This window comes from Pseudonaja textilis, chromosome 1 (genome assembly GCF_049901715.1).
Source record: "Pseudonaja textilis isolate UNSWEBS1 chromosome 1, rPseTex1.2, whole genome shotgun sequence".
In the NCBI taxonomy this organism is placed as follows: Eukaryota; Metazoa; Chordata; class Lepidosauria; order Squamata; family Elapidae; genus Pseudonaja; species Pseudonaja textilis.
In genome coordinates, this window is record NC_141990.1 from 162,319,292 (window position 1) to 162,342,773 (window position 23,482).

Below are 23,482 nucleotides of genomic sequence, written 5' to 3' on the forward strand. Positions count from 1 at the left end.
GGAAGTTGTGGAAGCTTCATCACTGGAGGCTTTCAAGAAGAGAAGCCATTTGTCAGAAATGGTGTAGGGTCTTCTGTTTGGGCAGGGGTTTGGACTAGATGACCTACAAGGTCCCTTCCAACTCTGTTAATCTAACCTGTATTAAAAATATTGAACTTTATTCTATTATTTTCAATCTACTGAGCAAATGTGAGTTAAGAAAATGAAGGGACAACACTGTGTTTGATGGAAACTTTGTAAACAAATATTTTCTTGTAAATAAGCTGCAAAAATACATGCAAAAAAAAGCAGGCATGGCCATGATAAGAGGAAAGAAATACTTCAATTCATTATAACATTCTTAACTAATCAGTTGCACTGATTTGGGCATTACTGGTAGTCCTTGACTTACAACCACAATCAAGCCTCAAATCTCTTGCTAACCAAGACAGTTAAGTGAGTTTTGCCCCATTTTATGACTTTTCTTGGCTCAATTGTTAGTGAATCTCTGCAGTTGTCAAGTTAGTAACACAGTTGTTAAATGACTCTGGGTTTCCCATTGCTTCTCAGAAGGTCACAAGAAGCGACCCTGGGACACGTGCCAGTTGCCCAGCACCTGAATTTTAATCATGCGACCTCGGGGATGCTTCAATGATTGTTACTATGAAAAATGGTCATAAGTCACTTTTTGTAATTTTGAATGGTCACTAAACAAATGGTTATAAGTCGAAGACTATCTGTACAGCATGTTGAAAATTCTGGTCAGTGCATAATATGAGATCACTAAAAGGACCTGCTTAATTAAAAGTGAGCAGTTTCAATGTGTTGCCTCCTTTTTTATATTTCTTTGCTGTTCTTTATCCATCTGTCATAAGTGTTAGTGGTTTAATTGGTTTTTTTATGCAATTTTTCTTGTAAATACATTTGAAGACCATAAAAATCCTGTAGTGCAGTTATAATTAGATGATTGGTAACCTAGTCTCATTCCTTGTTTACTTAAAATCTACCTTTCCTTTTACTAGTAATATATTTGGTCACAAACCTGTGGATTATGCTGAAACAGAAGAAATGAAATCGTTTCTAATGCAACCAGGAAAGAATGATTCTTCTTCAATTATACAGTATGCAGAAGTATGTATCCTTTTCTTTGTTTAACTATAGTTTGAAATAATATAAAGCTAGCCTTGTTAAGTGAGGGCAATTTATAATTCTCAACAATATTATTTGTAATACTTCTCACTATTTTATCAAAGTACCTAAGTCATAAGAAATGAATTATAAGTTAAGAAAAAGTTATAAACCAGAGGTTCTCAACTTTTCTTTTATGTGATGTTATGTAACCATTAAATCATAGAGAGCCATTGCCTGATCAAAGAAACTAATTAATTTTGGCTCTCCCATGCAAGTAAATAAGCAGAGCATAACAAAATAATGTAGCAAAAATGCAATAATAATATTATAAAATGAAGTAACAAAAAGAGTGTTAGGCATAAGAAAGTTAGGCAAGATAAAGCTAGATTTACAACTAAGAACTTAAGTATTTTTCTAAGTTTACAAGAGAGCAAAGTAGCAATCCGACTAACATTTGGAAACACAACTTTGAAAAATTAGTTCAGTTCAAGGCATGAGGCCTTGAGTTTACCTACCATCAATAATTTGGCCTGGATCTATCAATGAGGCAGTGGAAATAATAATAAACACCGTAATGTCTGGCAATTGACCAACCCCACAAGGAGAGAGACATGATATAACGGTATTTAAAAAGATCTCCCTTTGAGATAGTCTAAGGTCATGATTTGTGGGCGAAGGGATGTAGAAGACTTTCAGTGAGAAACTGATAATATTAATCAGGTACTAAGAGAAGTTTCTATGTCTTTTATGGTGATGTTACCAAAATTAAAATTTGGATGACTCTACTGTAGTGATATCTTTATTGGCATTTCTTTTGGAAAGCCTCACTCTAATATTTTCTCAGTTCCAAGAGATGAGTAGGTGGTAGGGAATACATTTAGGATGGATGACAAAGGTTTAGTCCACTGATTCCAACTGTGTAATGAAGCAAACAGAGTTTGGCAAAGTGGGATTCTGGAAAGTTTCTAATTTCTTATAATGTCTTAACCACACAAGATCCATTCTAGCAATGATGGAAGGTAGTCTTTTCTTCAGCCTTAGATAAGGAGTGGGGGTGCTCTGGAGGAGGCCTAAAATGAGACAGCCTTGTGTGACTCCTTTCTCCAAATAAATAGGATCTTACAAGGACCCTTGTGGGACTATTATTACTCTAGCTGAAATGTCAGTATGTAATTCAATTATTAATTTGAGACGTCACCTACTGATGTCTTGTCAGATGCAGAAATGTTACTGTGTACATTCAGATAAAATATTTACGTAATAGTATGAAAAAAAATTACATTGTGAATAACATAATCCTTAATATTATGCATAATAAGTACTAAAACTAAAGATGCATCATTTCAACTGTTTGAAGATGTTTTGTTTTTCTGAAGATACAATAAAGCTGTACCCTAATTGGCTATATTATCTACCAGTTGAATTGCTGTGGGAATAATCGGTTTTTCAGAATCTCATGGAAAAATTACTCTATATAGCTATTGAAGATGTCCTAAGCAACAAAAAATGGCTTTGGTCATAAGAATTAAGAGTGCAAGTTTCTGAGTAAGGAAATTGTGAACTAGATGTCTCCAAAGAAGTAGAAGAGACGCTCTGACAGACCAGCAATGAGCTCAGTCAAAAGGAACTTCTCCAGATAAAGAAGCAGATGAGTTACTTGTGTTCTGGATAGCAGCTCCTCATGAGGAGACTGCAGAATAGCAATTTCCCTTGGAATTAGTGCCAAGAGATAAGGAAAGCCATCAAGTTCTCAACTGTGGTATGGGCTTTATGGGCAGTAGGTTTGTTGAACCTCACATTGTAAACAATACATTTGAAACAGTGATGGGATTAATTTTTTTTTAACTACCGGTTCTGTGGGCGTAGCTTGGTGGGCGTAGTTAGGTGGGTGTGGTCATGTGATTGGATGGGTGTGGCTTTTTTGGCAGCCACTCCCCCACCCGGTTTTGAGGCCTTCTGGGCCTCAGAGGAGCCTCTGGGGGGAGGTTGTTTTTGCTCCCAGAAGGCTCCTCGGGCTCAGGAAGAAAAAAAATGGAGTCTGGAGGGTGCACACAGAATCCCCCAGCTTCGTTTTGGGACCTTCCTGGCCTCAGAAGACCCTCTGTAGGGTGGTTTTGCTCCCAGAAGGCTCCTCTCGGACTCAGGAAGAAAAAAAACAGAGCATGGTAGGGGCACGCAGCACCCCTCCATGCTCCGTTTTGGGATCTTCCTTGTCTCAGAAGAGCCTCCAGGAGGGGCGTTTTTGTTCCTAGAAGGCTCCTCTGGGGCTTAGGAAGGGAAAAAATGGAGGGGGGGGCTGAACCCCTCTCTCCATTTTTTGCCTTCCTGGGCCTCAGCAAGGGGAATCCTGGCACAGCTGATCGTATGAACAGCTGATTGTTGGGAGGGGGGAAAAAAGAAAGAAATACCTTAAGGGCAAGCATCAGGCGGGCAGGGTGAGCAAGCATCGGGCAGGCAGGGCAAGTGAGCCAGCGGAGACCGGGAGACCGGGTTGGGGGCATGGCCAGCCAGAACTTACTACCGGTTCGGCGATCCATGCCAAATCCTTGCTACTGGTTCACTGGATGAGGTGCGAACCGGCTGAATACCACCACTGATTTGAAATGTAAAATTGAAAGAGCTTTTCAAATAATGAGTTTAAAAAGCTACCTTGTGAATTAACCTTTCTTTCAGTACAAAAGTAAAATGAACCAACAGCTTAAATATTTTTTTAAATTGAGGTAAATAGCAATTTAATCTAAAAAAGTTACAGGTGAATTAACCAAACAACTTTTGCTAACTGTTTTGGGAAATAATTAAACCAAACAGTACCTTTATGGGTATGTAAACTGTTTAGTCTGTAATAGGAATTTGAGATTTTCCAATTTTAGAAATGAAACATTAAGCACTAGACAGTAAAAGAAGGGGAGAGAAACCTATATTTTGTGGAATCTACAAAATGACACACAATGCTATAACATTTTGAAAGATTTTGGGAGATTTTAAAGGAATCGGTTCAGAAACCACAATATCAGCAGCAATGCTTGCTTTTAAGGATGTATTATTTAACAAAAGATTTTAAAGAAGAAATGGAAGACATGAAAGAGAGTATTTTGTAAGACTGACAAGATAAAAGAGGTAAACAAATATTACCTGATGCAGATACACTGAAAAATAAATTCTGAATTATAAGACAGAGATGACAGACGTAACTTTATTATTGGATTTACAAATGAGGGTTGATAAAAAAAAAACTTGAAGAAACCTTTGAGATGAAAGAAAAAAAAGATACAATTGAAGGGAGATCAAATCCTACAAGTTTCTGAATGAATTAAAGGACTAAGATACAGAATCTTAAGTAAACTGCAAAATCGATTTGTTTAATTGGATTAAAATAAGACATATTTTTATAAAATTCTGAGAACCTTTTACAAACTTCTTGCAGACATCTGAACTGAAATATTAACTGTTCATGAATTTATGAATGGGCAAGGGATGGTTATGGGAAGAAGTGATCCATGTATGTAACTTTCGTGGAAGGTGGAAAAATGTTACATTTGTTATACATGTGATGGATATTGGAATTCATTTCTTTAAATAATGCTTTTTAAAAACTTTCTTTGCACATTTTCTTTTCTTTTTTCTATTTTTTCTCCCAATTTGTATTTTATTGTTAAAATCCATAATAAAAAGTTATATATTGATATAAACATAAATGGCTTTGATAATCACAAAGGGCTTCTGGTCCTATTAAAAGATAAAGGGAAACCTTTACCTTTTAATAGGCCAGAAGCATTTTGTGTCTGGCTCTAGAGCACAGAGCTCATCTACCTTTCTTGGTCAAGGGAGGCAATGTTGTCCGAAGACGATTTCCATAGTCATGTGGCCAGCATGGCTATATGCCAAAGGTGCACAGAACACTGTTTCCTTCCCACGAAAGTGGTACCTATTAATCTACTCACATTTTGCATGCTTTCAAACTGTCAGGTGGGCATGAACTGGGACACATTCCTGCCCACCTATTGTGGGCAGCTGGCAGCTGGCAGCAGAGTTGGACAACGAGGAGGTCGGGGAGGAACCTGGGCCAGTCCTGGAGACTGAGGAGACTCAGACGAGGGATCTGTGTCAGAGGCAGAGATGGGGCCAGGGCAGGTTGGCAGTCATCAGCTGCCTTTGGGCTCAGACAGCAGTGAGGCAGGGGAGCAGCTGGAACTGGTTCCCAGCCTGCGCATGCACAGAGCTGCCAAAAGGAAAGAACAATTACGAACTTAGGGTCGATGTGGGAGTAAGGCCACAGGTGGATGATGAATGGCCCCTCTCATAAGGATTAAAAGAGGAGCAAAAGGGGAGGGGGGCTTTTGCAGGAAACAATTTGTTTGTTCGTTCCATAATTGTGAAGATCTGTCTGTGCATTCTGGAGACTCTGTGCTAAGCCCTAAGCTTTCCAAGATAGATAAGGTTTGAGCTCCTAATTATACCCTTGAGAGACTGTTTGCCAGGCCATTGGCTGAATGTGAATGCAAGAAATTCACATTTGTTTAATAAAAGGTGTTTGGTCAGGACAAAGAGTCTGCCTAGTGCTTTTGGGGGAAGCCTAGGACAGAACACCGCCTATCACTGATGATGTTATCTAGTTTATGTAATAAAACATCAGCAAGAAAACAAGCAAGCTCAGAGAGCACCAATGACCCCTCATGCCAACCCAGAGGTACAGATATTCTCCTTTATTAGTACTGGGGCAAGTAATGTGGAGGTTCAGTCTTGAGCCCAGGCTGCCAGCTGTCTAGCTGACAAACTCAAATACATTTCATCTACTTTTAATTATGTCAAAAATTATGCTTATTTTGAAATAGTTCTTTATTATGTAATAGAAATGTTGAGTAAATTTGAGTTTACTATTTTTTTAAAAGGAAGAAAGAAATATAGGCTGTTGGGAATTTAATAGCTCTCTCTTTTGTCTTTAGTGCAAAAACCTAAATTACTGTAAAAAAGGACCTGTTGTTCTCCTTGGGAGTGGTCTTGATCCAGATCAACAGCTGCTGTTAAGCAAATTGGCCACAATTTTGAAGGTTACAGTATGTACAGATTTTAACAACTCTGGTAAGTTGTTAGATTTATTTAATATAATAATACTTTATTGTTTAGCCATAAGGCTATACAAGATACAGAATTATATAATAAGACAAGGATAGCAAAATACAGTAAAAGGCAAAACTAAAAGGAAATACAAATTGTATTTCTGGATCACCTCTCATAATTTGGGGAATGTACTGTTTTGTTCACATAAAGAGCCAAATTATGCATATATGGGTTCTGAATACACATTAAGTATATTGTATTAATGTTTAGATCTCAATAGGCCATTTGTTTAAAATGTGATCTAAGATATTGATCTCTATCTTTTTTACACAATTGGCATTCAAATAATGTATGAACTATGTCTTCTGCATCTGGAATTCCACCAATACATGTACATTTATCATGAGGAACTTGGTTAAACCTTCCATATTTAACAATTATGTTCAGTTACTCAAATCTTGCTTGAGTAAGTATCTCCCCGCCAAGATTCCCAACCATTTCTGTATTTAATCATTTTACAAATTATATTTAAGGTGCATTTATAGCAGCTCACCCATTTTAATGTGCCAGCCTTACTGAGGGTAGCTATATTTCTCTTAGCTTCTATATGCAATTTTTTTTTGTGTAGCAATCTTTCTGGCTTGTTTTGCTGAGTAGCCCAAGAAATAGGGTAATCACAACTCCTAATATAGTTTGTAGGTTATACAATCCAGGAGTTCTCTAATTGAGATTTATGGATAGTTTTCATTTAACCTCTTAATGACCCCCATTGAGATTGGCAAGTCTGTTATTACGTGACATAGTTGTTAAGCAAAATTCATGTAAACATACTGCTTAGCTATGGCAATTCTAGCAGCCCAGGTACTGTTGTTGAACAAATCTCAGGTGATCATTGAGCAAGGACCCTCTTGTATCCAAGCCATTTTTGGAAGAAAGTAAAGGACTGCCTCCACTTTAGTTCCACCCACCCACCAGATCAGCCCTTTTCATCATCTGCCACCAACTCTGCCCACTGCTGTGCCCGCTGCACCACACATTACTAGGTGGACCCTTCTTTTGGCTGCTGGCCAGGGCTTTCTTTCACAAAGAACATTACTGCCTTTGAAAAAGGCATACTCTTGAATCTGTCACTGTTGCAGCTTTGCATGTAACATGATTTTTTATGTTAGTTTGGAAGTTTCAATCAGTTTCAAATAAATGAACTGGATTGCATAATATGATCTTATTAGGATAATGTTTTGTGGTTCTACTGTCTTCCATCCTCATTTTGGGTACAATTCAAGGTTTTTATGCTGACTTTTAGAGACTTGAATTCTTGAAGCCAGAGACTTTCACAGAATGTATTCTGCCTTACTTGAGTGGCCATATCAAATGGAGCAATATATAAAGCAAGAAACAGAAGAAAATGCTAATGTGTTTTCAGCTCCAGAATTTCCCCCTCAGCATTTCCATAAACATTGCTTTTAATTTGATTTTAAATGCCTGATCTAAAGTGGAAGAATATATTTTAAATTTCCTGTGCTATTTGCTACTAACATTTATTATTTTGGTTTCTTTTATTATTGTAAACTTGAGGGTTATATATTCCAGTATAGGAATCTACTATTATAGCATCCTTGACAGACCATTCAGCTTTTGTGTAAACAAGTCCAGAAAATGAGAATCCATCCTCTCTTGAGACAGTTCTTGTTATATTGAAAGCTCTTAATGTTCAGAATTTTTGCCTAATGTCCAATTTATTTCTACTTCCCTGTAATTAATGCAAATATTTTGGAACTCTTTGACCACAGAATTTTATCTATCAGATTATGGAGTAGATTATGATATAATGATAACTGTAACATATAGATAAGAGGGATACCTAAAAATATACATAATTAATTTTCTCAATTCGCATGGTTTTCTGTTCCAGTAACTATTTCTCAGAGATTGAAAACTTTAAAATAATGGTGATAGAGTTCTATACTTTTCTGCTGATATTTGGCAGTTTTCCATTTCCCTATCTTCTTAAATCACTCCTCACCCATTCAAGGAACCTCTGAGCCCGTGGGGTATAAGAAGCTTTTCAAACAATATAATGCTTCTCTTCCTTTTGTGGGAACTATTCTGCCTGTATTGTTGGCTAGTGGCTGTAAAACTGAATTATTCTCTGAATGTGAAGGATCAGATCAGTTGTGGTTTGTTTACACAGGGAAGAATTCATCCTGCAGTTTATACATTTTAACAAACTCTCATTTTAGTGACACATGTTGTTATTCCTGCAAATCCTGTGCGAACTACTATGAAGTGCATGCTGGCACTTTTATCTGGATGTTGGATCTTGACATTTATGTGTAAGTAATTCAATTTGGGGGGTATTTAAGAAAAACATGTTTGAGGTGATGGCACAAAGATAACAGGAATGTGCCTATTTTTCAACATGCTTCAACACTTCTCAGAAGCAATAATCCTAAAATTGTGCAAAATATTTTGAACATTTCCAAGCATACAACAGTTATTCCAAGTTCATGGCAGGATAAAGTGTATTCAACCATTTTGTTTTGAGAGCGGTATAAAACGTGTAGTTATTATAACTGATTATCAAAAATGCTTACAAGATAGCAGTAAACAAGATTCATAATATGCTGATTTTCCCATGGTAGATTAACAGTATTATGAAAATTAAATGTGTGTGCCATTTGAAAGAGTAAATACCTATTCACAATTGGATAATTCAAATTTATCTTAGAGAATTGTTATGACTCCACTCTGCTGCTGTTTAGAAAATCTATGAAGATCTGACTCTTCACCCAGGAGAGATAAAGGCTACTTGCAAAAACAAATTCCAGGAACATACTTCAAGAGTAGAAAATTGGCTCACATTGTTTGGTATTTTTGCCATATAATATGTAGCATTCCTTTTATTATAGCATCTTCTGCCAACTGCATTCTGTACTTCTTTGTATAATGATATGTTCTTTTTAGATTTATGAAAAATATCCCTGATAACTAAAAGGCAAATTAATATTGTATTAATATTTAAATTTGTATTTAACAGAAAGATAAAAAGGATAAGTACAAAAAAATGGAAAGAGGGACACTTACCTAAGTCAGAATATGAGCAGTTAGCCTGAATCTGCTCAGAATGAACAAGGATTTGCAACAAAAGTTGAAGATAATTTTAAAGTTTCTTTCAACATATAAATAATAATTTAAAAAGTCAAGGAAACAGTCAAAGAAACAGTCAGTCCACTAAAGAGAGAAGATGGCAAGAAAGTAACAGGCAGTAGAGAAAAAGCAGAGCTGCTTAACACATTCTTTGCATTAGTCTTTACGCAGAAGAAACTATAGCCCAACCTGTCAAAAACATAACTGTAAAAGACAGACTAGAAATAAAAATTAAACAAAAAATGGTAAGGGAACACCTGTCTGACCTTGATGAATATAAATCACTGGACCTGATCGATTGCATCCCAGAGTTCTGAAGGAGCTGACAGATGTTATCTCAGAATCATTGTACCATATCTTTCAAAAATCCTGAAGCACTAGGGAACTACCAGATAATTGGAAAAGAGCTGATGTGATTCCCATCTTCAAAAAAAAAAAAAAGTGTGTGTGGGGGGGAGGGCACAGACCCAGGAAACTATAGACCAGTCATCCTAACATCAATATTTGGGAAGTTACTGGAAAAAATAATTAAAAAAAACACAGATCTGTGAACATCTAGAAACAAAGTTATAACTAGTAGCCAGCACAGATTTTTTTTTAAACGGATCATATCAAGCCAATCTTATTTCATTTTTTGACAAAGTGACTAAATTAGGAGACCAGCTAAATGCTGTGGACATAGTACACTTAGACTTCAGCAAGGCATTTGGCAAAGTAGACCACAACCTACTTCTTAGTAAACTAAAAAAATGTGGGATATGTCACCACCAGATGGATTTGTAAACTGCCTGACAAAATGTATTCAACAAGTAGTCCTTGATGGTACTACATCTACAGGGAGGGAAGAAAGTAGTGGGGTGCCACAATGTTCTTAAAGTTTTAAAGAAAAGGCTGGACTAGAAGACCTCCAGGGTCCCTTCCAGCTCTGATTGATTGACTAATTTGATTACTTAACTCTCATATGGTATTGAGCCTTTCTCTTTGCCTGGCACATGTTCTAGCCAATCATCTGTCCATCTGTTCATGATATTTTTTCCTAATCCTTCAATTTCCCCTCCCGAAATCCACTTCTGGATTTGCAGAAAATAACATTTTCTTTTTTTAAACTTTCTTGTCCAACTTACAGGGGTAGAAGCCAGCTTGAGGAGTGGCACTTTCGAACCAGAAGAGAAATATGAAGTAGATGGTGGTCCTCGACAAGGCCGCCTGAACACAGAACAGCTTGTGAGGACTTTATCAGTGTCTGAGTCTTTTTTTTTCCAGACAAGGGAAGAAGAAAATGTTTGAGAAATAGCTAAATTAAATTAGAAATATAATTTAAAACTATAAATTGATTTTTATTGTGAATAAATGTTCCTAAATATTGAGGGTTTAAGTTTTGGAAAAATGTTTAGAGCTATTACCTGAAGTAGAATGGATTCACCTTTGATAAATTTTAGTACATCAGTAATTTTGGTTAGCAAAAACTGTTTGGTAGCCTCCTTCCCCTGTGTATGTTGTTATGCAAACATGAATATTGTAGTTAGTATGTTCTACTGAACCTTAAATTTGTTTCTCCTCCCACATCTAGAAATATTTTGTAATCATTTCTTAATTAAGAATAAACACATGCACACCAAGTTCAGATTATTTTTAATCAATATATGAAGTTATCTCTACCTGTTCCTACTAGTTTCTTCTGTTGAAAAGCTCCACATTTTTTTGTTCATTTGCTATACCTCATTTCCACAACATAACTAATGTGAATTTTTTTTCACAAGACCTTTTTGTTTCCTTTTTCTCTCTCATTCCATTTCTTCTATCCACAGGGCTGTTCACTCCTTTTCTATTGCTGAGAATAGGGCATATGTCTGTTTTCCTTCTTTGAAACCATATCTCTTGTTTGTTGTTCTGTTCTGTCCCATTTTGTCAATTCTGGGCTCCTGTTTCTATCTTCACCCATTTTTTTTCAGCAGCTTCTACTCCTTAATTTGTTGCTAGTTGAAAAAAATGTATTATTAGTTGCACTGTAACTCACAGATCAACAGATTATTAAATAAGAAATTATGGCTTTATCTTGGAATTGTCAGCTGCATAGATGAGAATAATCTATTCTTTATTTCAGCTTCCAAAGCTTTTTGATGGCTGCTACTTCTATTTCCTGGGAATATTTAAAGAGCACAAGAAAGATGACCTCAAAGAACTGGTGAAAGCTGGAGGGGGACAGATTCTCCTAAGGAAGCCTAAATCAGATAATGATGTGACTCAGACAATCAATACAGTAGCCTATCATGCTGAGATTACTTCTGACCAGAGTTTCTGTACACAATATATAATCTATGATGCCTCTTCTAACTACAAACCACAAAATGTTCGTCAAGGAAAGGTTTGGGAAGTGCCCTCCAGGTGGCTTATTGACTGTGTGATGTCATTTCAACTGTTGCCTGTTAAGAAATGATTTTCCTAGCATTATGGTGACATAAAAGTTGAGATTTAAATTTTACATAAATTTTATTAAAAGATACTGAAATTATGTACTGAAACAAAAACTTCTGTGTAGAAAGGTTGTATAAAATTGAGTCACTCTTCAAATCTTAAAATGTATATTTTTTTAAAAAATAATAACTGAAGATTCAGATTCCCAAAATTTATTGCATGCTGATATTAGGGGAGCTTTCCTTTTTTTTTGTTTGTGTTCTACAAATTATATTAATTATTATTGTATATACTGAAATTATAATAATTCTGCACTGAAATCTTACAAAATCTCAGAAAGCTTGGTTACTGGTTACTGTGATCATAATATGAGCCTCAACATGCCCAGATTTTTTTTTCATTCTTTATATGGTGAAATTGTCACAATTTGTTTAAAGAGATTACTTATATCTATAATCATGATTATGTTCTGCTGAGAGATTTGTTTCCCTTTAATGTTTTCTATATCACAAATAAATCACGTTCTTAAGCATTAGCATGAAAGACCTTTATTTAAATATAAGCTTCATTTATGTGTGAGAAAGAGGGAAAGAAAGTACTCAATATAACAAAACCTCACAACCAGTAAAGAGCTTGCACTATAATCAATTTTCAGCAATCAGTAGAGTCCTTTCAATTATAGGCCAGGGTTGAATTGAATCAAATGGTTTTACAACTTGAAAAGATAGGAGTCAGTTTTCTCACCAGGGGGGCAATTTGCAGCCATCCAGATATTAATGGAGACTAATGCAAGTTATAGTTCAACTTCACATTCTGTTACCTTTCCCTCTTTTAATCTTTAATTGAAGCATTGACATTCTCTGGACATGTATGTCATCTTACAAGGCACAAGAATCAATATTTCTATAAAGAACCTGTAGCCTTACAGATATTGGATTTCTTCCAGCCCCGGGCAGTATGGACAATGCTTTGAAACAATAACATTCTATTTCATAAATTCTACACTGTATTTCCACTCTCTCATCTTCTGACTTAAATGAAAGAACTGTATTTTTTAATTGTTTAGGGAGATGAATAAGAGTAAATGCTAGACACAGTTATCTTGGACTAGTTACATGTTGCCTCTTATTCTAACTACTAACTCTTCACTTTTCTTCTGTCCAGCTGCCTTTTAGCAGAAGGAAAGCATCTCCTCTCCAGCACAATAATACCACTTATGCTAAATTACCTGTTATAATACATTCATCAAAAATTGCAGGAAAAATGCAATGGCAAGAAGAAGAGTAGAGAAATACTGTACCTCTGCCTCAGGCAGAAACAATGAAGGAAAGCTGACTCTGCTATGTTTTTTTTTTACTTTATTGGGGCCTTATAAAATCACTTTGAGAATTTTAAAAGTGTACTTTTCCAATTACAGTGCATTCAGAAAGTATTCAGACCCATTTCAATTGTCAATTTTGTTATGTTGCAGTCTTTCTACAATTGTTGAAATTCATTTTTTTCTCATTAATCTACATTCAGTACCCTATAATGACAGAGTGAGAACAGAATTTTAGAGATGTCTGTAAATGTATTAAAAAGAAAAAACTGAAATAGCCCATTGGCATAGTATTCAGATCCTTTGCAAAAACACTTTATATTTAGTTCAGCCTCCCAGTTCTTTTGATTGTTGCTGATGTTTCCACACCTTGATTGGAGTCTACCTGTGGTAAATTAAATTGATTGGACATGATTTTGAAGCTGTGACTTCTGTAGAGAGGTACACGCCTCTGTAGAAGTCATAGCTGACAATACATACCATAGCAGAGCAAAAACCATGAGGTCAAAGGAACTGCTTGCAGAGCTCAGAGACAGGATTATTGTAAGGCGCAGATCTGGGGAAGGCTATAATAAAATTTCTGCTGTCCTGCAGAAAGAGAGGGTTTTGCTCAGATTAGGAACTATATTATACGGCAGTAGTCCTTACAGGGATCAAAGATTGGGTAATGTTGAAAAATAAAAGAGTATTGACAATTGAAGAGCATGACTTACAATTAGGGTGGCATGCATTTTTATGGGATGGGAAAAACAAGATGCATAGTTACTTCCAAAGACACCAAATAAGAAATGCATTGCTATTAATTTGGGAAAAGATTAAAATAATCATCATGACAAAATTCTGATCTAGTTATCAACCATGGAAGATCAATATACTCAAATGCACTTCTGGGTTGAGTCCTCCTCGCTGACGGACTGTAGGTCGTGATCATCCGTGGCTACAGCCCGTGCTTTTTTGTCGGAGAGCCCCAATCATTGTGATTAGGGGCTGAAGCTGCCTTGGAGGGGCAGTGGAGAAAGGGGAAACCACCAGCCAGGTTGAGGGAGCCGCATCTCCCTCTCTGGGTTTGGCAATTTTTAACCCCGAAGATGACTGAAGCGGTGGTCTAAAATGGCCACCCCGAAGAGGAGGACTCAGCTGCACTAAGTTTGTGCAGGAGTGAAGAAAGAGGTGGATAGCATGTGAGCCGGGACAATTGGGCTCAACAACCAAATAAAAGGTATCCCGAGATTAATGTAACAATGAATTTCTAAAAAAGAAAAAAAAAGCAGCGGAATTACAAAGGGAAAAAAAGAAAAATAACTGACAGCTAAACAGGGCTTTGAACTGGGAAAGGAAGAAGTTGGAATAAGATACTTAACTGAATTGGATTAAAATAGTTTGGCAACAAACAGGCATAAATTAAAGCTGGACATAAGAGTGTCAAAAAAAAAAACAAGGTGCGGGGGGGGCAAATATACAAACTGGAGATTTGATTGTTTTGGAATATTGAGGCTCAAAAAGCCCTGAATAATAAAGCAGGGGGAAAAAGGTGAAAATTTTTGCACAACGGAGAGTGCCATCTTGTTGACAAAAATTCAAATTTAAAAATAAAAGGGAAAAGATCCAGTTTTTTTATGAACTTGAGTTGATACAATGTTAAAGAAATATTGAAACAAAACGAGAACCCTAGAAAGTGAAAGTTGAACTAGAATAAAAGAAGTAAGAAAAGATTGACTGCAGGACCAATTGGTGATTTTGGTATAGACCCAGTGTTGGAATAATTGTGACTCTAGGAGGCCTGAAGAAGAAAGAAGGAAAATAAAAGTTTTTGTGGATTTTAATGATTATAAAATATAAGAGTGTTCAACGATATCTCTCCAGGAACTTAAAAATATGAAAAACTTACTACAGGAAAAAGGTGAAGCACTTGGCTTTGTTTTAAAAGCTATGGAAATTGTGATTGAAGAACATGAAGAAAGAACTTCAGAGAAGGAGGAGTTAGTTCAAGGAGAAGCCATCTTAAAACAGAATTAACACAACACCACAAAGAAGAGGGAAAAGGGGGGTTAAAAATTTGAGATTCAAGAAGGTAACTAAAAAGGGGAGTACCTGTGAAATTAGGAAAGGTAGAAAGGAACAGCAGAAACGGGGAAAGGAAGACAAAGAGGGAGAGGGACACACTGAAAGAAAAGATGGGAAAATGAAGGGGAAGAGAGGTAGTGAGAAACAGGAGTAGGAAATAAATATGGGAATTGTATCCACATGGAGATGAGGGGTAATAATACATTTGCAATTACAAAATATTTAGAAAATAGGGAAATATAGATTATCAAAGGAGGGATGGACACTGATATTCTTTACTAGGTGAATGTATATTTTTATTTTTATCTTTAAAAGAAATGTTAATGTTTATTAAATAAATTCAAATAATTGAAATGAACTATGAGGATGTTTAAAAATGAGATTAATATCAGTGACCAAGATTAGTTTAATGGACTATTTTTTTTTTCTTATCTTGGTTTTGAAACTATAAATAAATTCTATGAAATTAAAGGGGAAAAATACATTGCGGAATCTGACTAAAAACATACATAACGTTATGTAGGGTTTTTTTAGGGAATGACTATTATAATTAGTTAAAAGTAAATGTTTATTGGGAATTAAGATGAGGGAATTAAGGTATATTTTAACCACTGAGGCGATACACTCAAATTAGTAAAAGTGGAGGGGAGGGGACATGTTTTTTTTTCTCTTGTGTTAAAGCTTGTATTAATTTAGAATTTATGGAAAGAATATGCAATGAAATTGCAAATCTGACAGATAAAAGAACTATTTAAATGAGAAAAGAGTATTTTGGAAAAGGTAACAATAAAAGTATTTGTAATAATAAATTAGTCAGTTAATAAGGTTATATAGATTATTGAGAGGAAGGAGGGACATTGATAATTTTTATTAGGTGAGTGCATATTGTTATTCCAATTTTTAAAAGAAATATTAATGTTTAAGAAATATATTTGCAATAATTGAAATGAAATGAGAAGATGTTTAGATTGAGACCAATATCAGAGACCAGGATTAATTTGTTTGGTTTTTTTCTTCTGTAAAAGTTGGAATGAAAAAGGTAATAATCGAATTAAGCTTCCCAGCTTCAGCTCACCAGTTATCTTCAAAGCTTGACTTCTAAAACAGCTTGCAGGATGTTGCTGTTATCAGAGGATCTTGAAGGATGATTCTGAGACTCTCCTTAATCCCAGAGAGTCAAATAAACAAAAGGGAACCTGTTTCTTCTGTTAAATTGGAAAAACGACAGTCCAGAGAGAGGAGATTCTCTGGATGTGTCTGCTGCTGGCCAAGTCTTCACCAGAAGGCAAAGCCAGCCAATTTTCATAGCTTTAATTTAGTTGGATAGCATAGTTGTGTATTGTTCACCCCACACCACATACCATTAGAACAGCCAAGTGTCAAGGCAGAAAAGCAGCTATATACATGGCCAGAGAAAAGAACATATTCACAATATTTTACAACTGGGATAAAAAGATACTGCTTGTTTTGCTCTCTGTTGAAGATATACAGTACAAAGCCGAATGATTTGATGTTATTAAATCTTGCTTTCCTTTTCTTATTTTCATTTATGGGTGCAGGAAGTACACCAAAAGGACAGTGCCAGAAACATCACAGCACCAAAAACCTCAGAAAACAGTGCCAAGAAACTTAAGCCAGCCCTTCCCCCTTTAAGAAAACCAAGAATCACCAGCTGAAAGAAAAAACTTAGAGCAGCCCTACTAACAGAGTTGACAATATAAACACTTAAGTACAGCCATTAAGATAAGGAGAATCAGAAGAGAATAGAGAATCAGAGAATAGAAACTAGAAACTCTAGCTGTGTCACTACTTTTCTTGCCTTCCTAAATTAAAAGATCCCTTTTCTGGCAGGTGGCTTCTATGTCTATTTCTTCTCAGCATTAGCAGAGGTGGTATTCAGCAGGTTCTGACAAGTTCTGGAGAACCGGTAGCAGAAATTTTGAGTAGTTTGGAGATCCGCATATCGCACCTCTGACTGACCCCTCCCCCATCGATTCTCTGCCTCCCGAGTCCCACCTGATAGGCTGGGTCTTGTTTTGTTGCCCTGCAAAGGAGAACGGAGCTGGAAAGCAGGTTAGTGGGGGTAGGGAAAGAATGAGATTTTGCAGTATCCTTCTCCTGCCATGCCCACCAAGCCACACCACGCCCACAGAGCTGGTAGTAAAAATGTTTGAATCCCACCACTGAGCATCAGTTACTGCTTCCCAGCTAGGAAACGAACACAGGAAATTTCTTCCAACATGAGGATCTGTAATTGTTCAGTAGAAAGAATGAGGGTCTATATACTATAGAAAATATACATAGGTTACTAGGGCTCAAGGTTTAGGCCACTCCATGTAAGAATCAACACTTTGCATTGGTTTTGGGAAGGAAGCTCCAGCTAATTCACATCAAAAATTATTGCAGTAATGTTTTTAGACTTGGGCCAAAGCATATGAGTTAAGAAAGCTGAAAAGGCTTTTTAAAGTCTTAAGGAAGTTTTGTTTTAAGCTAGGTTATTTATTTGAATACCCTATTGAGTGTCCTTGAGAGGGGTTGTTCATGGTATTGTTCCCCTGTAGCTCAGCTGAATATAAGCAGGTACAGAAGTTTGGATCAACTTTGTAGTATTTGACTTCTTCCTAAAAGCTGTCTAATGGTGATTAGCACCTTACCAAGCAACTACAATTAGTTTTGCTCTGCTAAAGCACTACACTCACATAGAAGTGAGGGGGTTGGTTCCCATTTTCAAATACCTTTGGAAGCAGGTTTATGAGATTTTGAAACACTGTCTTTCTAGAAATTTAGCTGAATGGAAAACTGATTCAAAAGTCTCATTTCAACCAGGCCAAACTAGATGGAAGAGATGACTATGGGTAACATGTGATTTAATTTGTGGTTCATAGAGTAGGACCCTCAGTTCTGCAAAAGCAATGTGTGGAGGGACCAAAATCATTCATTCTAGCTTAAAAAAAGACCAATTGGAATATATATTCAAATAATAAAATATTTTGGATGGAGTCCTTCACTGACCTGAATGATGAATGATGGCACAGTTAGAATTTTGAGAGCATATCAAAGCTACTTTCACAGAATGGCCATCAAAGAGTCAGAGATCTAAGCCAATTTCAGAAACTTGCCTTCTGCCCCTTACTACGCCCTGCCACTCCAGATCATTATCATGTTTGCTTTTGTGAACAAATAAACAGGTCACATGTGCCAGGCAAGTACTTAGTTGCAACCACCCACCATTTTTATTTACAAAAATCCAGGTATGTGTGTGTGTGTGGAAATAGAGGCATGTTTTGTGAATACTGTTCTAGAAATGTCTTGAAACATTTTAGCTTACCATTTTCTAAAATGAAAACTTAATAGACATAAAATCTTTGCAGAAATCAGGCATTGGTATCACTTTATATACTCTTACTTCAGAGTCCCACCTGCAGCAGATTTTATACTCATAAACAGCCTGACATAAAGCATATTGTATGATTACACTAATAAAGCCTGGAAATAAATATTTGGTGATTGCTGTCCAAATAAAAGAATACTTCAAGTATAATACACTGGGGTTTGAAGAAGATAAACAGTAATGGACCACCTACAGTATTTCCCCTGGAGTCCCGCACCATCCAATCAAATTATTTCTGACACTCTCAGAAAGCATACTGTGAATGCTACTAAACATAGCAAAATTATGGCAGGTGAATTTTCTGTCTAGCCAAAGAAATGTTCTCTCCACTGTTGGCAGGTTGCCATTTAATTCTTCTTTCCAAGGTCATTCCATGTTCATCAGATCCGACTTTCCTACAATAAAGGTTGCTATATAACTTATGTTGATCTTGTAAACCCCATGTACTTTTTCTTAAGTGGGTATAACCTGTAACCTTGATGGCGGGGGTGGGATTGCGGCTCTTCACATTCTTTTGATGAAGGTCCAGGGATTACTATAGTTGTGCATACTAATATAATGCATTGTGTTGCCACTATCTCCAAATGTTTTGGTTCTTTACTTAAGTGAGGGTTTTTCCCACAGAACATATTTGAAATTGAAAAGGGAAGCCTGCTGGTGTAGTGCAAAGGAGAACACAGGAGACATTTGCTGGATAGTATTTTATATTTAACAAAATATTTTTAATAATATATTTTTCAAATTTGTTTTCTAGAGTCTTTTTTTTTACAGTAGCGTGTTTTGTTTTCACTAGTTTTCAGGCACACTATTGTTTAGAGGTGTAAAAAATCTGACAGATATTCTCTTTATGAAGAACACAGTTCCCCCTGTTTCTTTAGCAGTTGAAGTACTTAATCTGATCTCCAAGCAAGTAGGGTACAGCACAGCTTTATTTAAAACAGGTAGATCAAATTATATCAACATAATGATCTGGCCCTATGCTATGTCATGTATATGTATATACAAATTTCTGGAGCCTCATTATGCATAGGATTGACCTCTATGGAACAGGTACAATTTTCAGATGCACGTGCTTGGGAAACTTCCTGAGCTCCAGAACTTGTAGTAAGCAATGTTTATTCAGTCCTTCTAGTATTCTAGCAAGCTCTTATTAGTGACCAATGGTTTAGGAGGATAGGAATTTGTAGTCCAGAGTACCCAAAGGACTGTAGCTAAAAGAAGCAGTGCAAAATGACCGTCAGCTTCTCCATCCATTCTAACAGGTTACCTGTTGAATTTTCTTTGTGCCTTTTCATTCAGGGTATGATCTGAAGGCTCATGCTGGAGTGTCTGTGCTGGAACTGTGCGGATAGTGTCTGGTCAGTAACTGAATGGGAGAACACTTGAGGTCACCTTCATTTCCATGCCAGAGAAGCATAATGAGGAAAAAAATATATATAAACTATGTCAGAATAATCAGTATACTTGACCAACATTTGTAAACTGCAGCATACCTTTTTGATTAGTTGCAACTATGCTCTCTATGCTTGAGAGTCAGCCATGAGTAATTTTTTTCTATCAAGCAAGACATTTATGTACAGACATATGACATAGCTATTATTCATAGCAGTTTGAACAACACAGTCTATCCATTATTTGTAGTGTAAAAGAACTGGAAATGAAGAGTAATATTTGGGGGGGTTGGACTAGATGACCTACAAGGTCCCTTCCAACTGTTAATCTGTTAATTCTTAGTAGCTCACTACACCTTCCAAACTGATCCCAAGAACATGGAAAAAAAGAGAATAACCCTAACCCTTAAGAGCACAGCACAAGACTTTTAATAAAACCAACTTATTTTAATTAATGAACTCTAAATGTAGGGAAAATATTAGCATATTTGGCTTTCATATAGGACATAAAAGAAAGTGCGATTATCCATGTTTTCCAAATGTAATGAATGATATCCTTAAAATTCAATACACAGAAAATAAACAAACAAGTAAGTAAATAATGCAGCATAACTTCTCTAGACAAATCCATTGAGGTGAGATTAGAAAGGTAAAAGGCTTTCCCCATATTAAGCAAAACTTGCAATATATAAAATGTGATAAAAAGGATAGAAGTCAATCTGATAGAAGTCAATCTGAACTGACATGGTTTTTTTGTTTACTTCATAAAGCATTTAATCAGTGTTATTTACACTAGCATTCAGAGCTGGTGCATTTACCACAGGATTTTTTTAAAAAATAAGACTGATAGTTTTTTAAATTGTTCAGATTGGTTTGCAAAGTAACAGAAGAAAAAAAAAACCCAGGGTTGTGCAGGGCTTCAGATTTGAAGGGGGGAAAGTGCTTTGGTGCACACAGAGATGGTCTCATAAAACCTGTTGACAACTCTTTCAAGCAGCTACATCATTTCACGGGATCACCTTACTGTGAAAAAGGTAAGTAGATCCCAGAAGGTGATAGAAAGTTCTAGATGCTTCTTGGAGGAGAATAGAAGAATTTGGAAAAAAAATGTAGCTGATGAGCCATCCAAAGCCAAAAGCTGCCTTTTCCTCCAATAGGAGAAATGTCAAAACTGCATGACTTTCATTCCTCTGAGAGAGGGAGCTCGGGGACAAAAGCAGAGCTAATTTATCAATATTAGGAGGGCCAGACTAAAAGAAGGCCAAGGAAGCAAGGAAAGAATGGACTGAAGAGAAAGGCCAACGATAGTGCTAATTATTAGGTTCCTTAATAAATTCTGACTGATACAAATAGAACCCAAATCTTGGGAAATCTTGCAGAAACGGGGAATAACTCATTTTGCCTACCCAATAAAATGGTTGATGGTAGGTGCAAATTTTCCATACATAATACATATTTCTGGGACCTTGGTGTTTCAGTCATTTTCCAGTTAACACAATGTTCTTCCATGGAACATATTTATACTAATGTCTAAAAAGATTGTGTAGGAAATGATTTCAATCTTATCCAAGAAACTGCAAAATTAAAAATAGATTTGGAACATGATGTTTCTTTCATAATATATTTTACCTAAGAAGAAATGGAGCAATGGACAAAAAACTTCTCCCTCTTAATTTAGCCCCAAATATATGCACTTTTAAGCTCAAGCAAGGAGGACTTCTTCATTGGAATTAGAAATAAACACTGAAAAGAAAAATGAAAAACACAAATTTAATTCAGGAAACTTGCACAGTTAATTTTCTTTGGACTCTTGAGCCAAAAAAAAAAAAAAAAAACAGGATTACATTATATTTTGATTTCCAGACAACCTGGTCAAATGAATCTTTTGTGTGATTTCCTCCACCCCATCAGATTTATAGGAATGTTATTCAGCATTAAATGTTTTAAAATATATTTGTGCTGATAGTTAACACTTGGATAGTCATGAATTGCAACTCTGTGTCAGATGATTTCTTCCAGTAGAGATGCACATATTATCTCTTAAGAACCAGTTGATTTCTACATTCATGCTGAGATTATTCAAAGATGGCGAGAGAGCAAAGAGGGCAGTAATTGTCACTAAAATTAACCCGAATAGGCATATTTAGTCTGATGGATTAGGGAAAGGCAAATCTCTAGGAAGCTGCAGTTTTTTTCCTCCTTGCCTAGGACCAAAGAGGTGGGAAAAATGATAATGTAACAGATTGACACGGGTATGTGTTGTTGAGTGATGATCTTAAGAGTTTGGTTTTCTTAGGTTGTATAATCTCTTTCATGAATATTGACTGCTCACACTGGTTGGCTTTAGCTTGTTTTCTTTCGAAATTATAGCATACATTTTTCTTTTCAATTATCTCCACGTGGTGGAGAAAACATAAACAATCACCAGAAGAAGCTCTGTAAAACATTCCATTCCTAAGCTAACTTACCAACCTGTGTTGCTTGCTCTAATGTCAAGCTACATATATTTTTTTTCAGAGAGGAAAAGAGAGGAAGAGAACAAGCTCACAGTTAAAATTGTCTTATTTAACCCTAAAAGATTTTGCTGGTGAACCAACTGCAGCTGGCAGATTCAGCTTGGAAAACTGTCACAATGGGTACGCAAATATCATTGCTGGGAGCTTTGCCCTATGCAGTCGGCTTGCCTTGACATTCACGTTTGGAGCACTGGGCAGGTTTCCACCAGTCCCCGTGATGGCAGTGACAGATGTTACACTCATCCACTTTGACTTCGATGCCAGCCGGAATGATGGTGGTTCCTGCAAAGCAGTTTGGACCTGCAAATGTATATACATAAGTAGATTAAATGATTAACCAGATTGGAGAACATGGTCTTGATTACATTGGGCATAGTCCATCCAAACTTAACATTTTTAATTCCACTGCAGCCATCACAAAGATTGAAACCCAGATTTAAAATGGCTTTACTTATAATGTTATTGTCCACGAACTTTGTGCTCTTTTACTGAGAATAGAAATACTCTCAGTAAATACTGTATTCATGATGTAACATACAGAGAAAAATAATAATTTCATTCCATGTACAAAGACCAATGTCTTAATAAAAATGGGAAAAACAGAAAAATCAACATATGATATTTTCAAAGCTGTTTCATATATATAGATGATTCAAACAGCAATCCTTTTTCATCCTCCATTTTGGTATTCTTAGTACCTAACAGACACTCACCTAAGTACTTTAATGCCCAGTGATGACTAACCTTTTCGGTACCTAGTGCCCAAAGCACGCGTGCGCCCTCCACTTGTGCCCCGCCTCCACGGATGCATGCACAACCCCCCTCACCCAGCACATGCACATATGACCCCTTGCATCCCCTGCACATGCCCGTGTGACCCTGTGCATGCACCCTGCCCCCGCGTATGTGCGGCAGAGACCCAAAGACTAGCTGGCTGGTGGGAGGTGACGTGCGCATGCGCAGCAGAGTTGAGCTGGGGCAACAGCTCACGTGCCCAGAGAGAGGGCTCTATGTGCCACCACTGGCACGTATGCCATAGGTTCACCATCACGGGCCTAGAGTATGATGGGCT

The 23,482-nt window shown here is 36.5% G+C and overlaps 2 protein-coding genes across 4 annotated transcripts in view; one reads left to right on the top strand and one right to left on the bottom strand.

The window, feature by feature from the left end:
• BARD1 (BRCA1 associated RING domain 1) overlaps nucleotides 1–12,265 on the top strand; it is a 32,749-nt gene extending 20,484 nt beyond the window's left edge. Inside the window, exons 7-11 of the mRNA XM_026707779.2 lie at nucleotides 1,002–1,110; nucleotides 6,054–6,189; nucleotides 8,409–8,501; nucleotides 10,442–10,539; nucleotides 11,420–12,265. Of these exons, the coding sequence (XP_026563564.1) occupies nucleotides 1,002–1,110; nucleotides 6,054–6,189; nucleotides 8,409–8,501; nucleotides 10,442–10,539; nucleotides 11,420–11,752 (769 nt within the window). The 3' untranslated portion in view covers nucleotides 11,753–12,265. The remainder of the gene's footprint in view (nucleotides 1–1,001; nucleotides 1,111–6,053; nucleotides 6,190–8,408; nucleotides 8,502–10,441; nucleotides 10,540–11,419) is intronic.
• Nucleotides 12,266–18,497: 6,232 nt separating this feature from the next.
• The window catches only part of VWC2L (von Willebrand factor C domain containing 2 like), a 130,540-nt gene continuing 125,555 nt past the window's right edge, over nucleotides 18,498–23,482 (bottom strand). For 2 of the 3 annotated variants that reach the window (XM_087919618.1, XM_026707823.2), the window contains one exon: nucleotides 20,730–22,710. In XM_087919618.1, the coding sequence (XP_087775744.1) occupies nucleotides 22,522–22,710 (189 nt within the window). In that variant the 3' untranslated portion in view covers nucleotides 20,730–22,521. Of the gene's footprint in view, nucleotides 19,896–20,729; nucleotides 22,711–23,482 lie in introns of those variants that run through there. The other variant, XR_015740693.1, reaches the window with a different exon arrangement.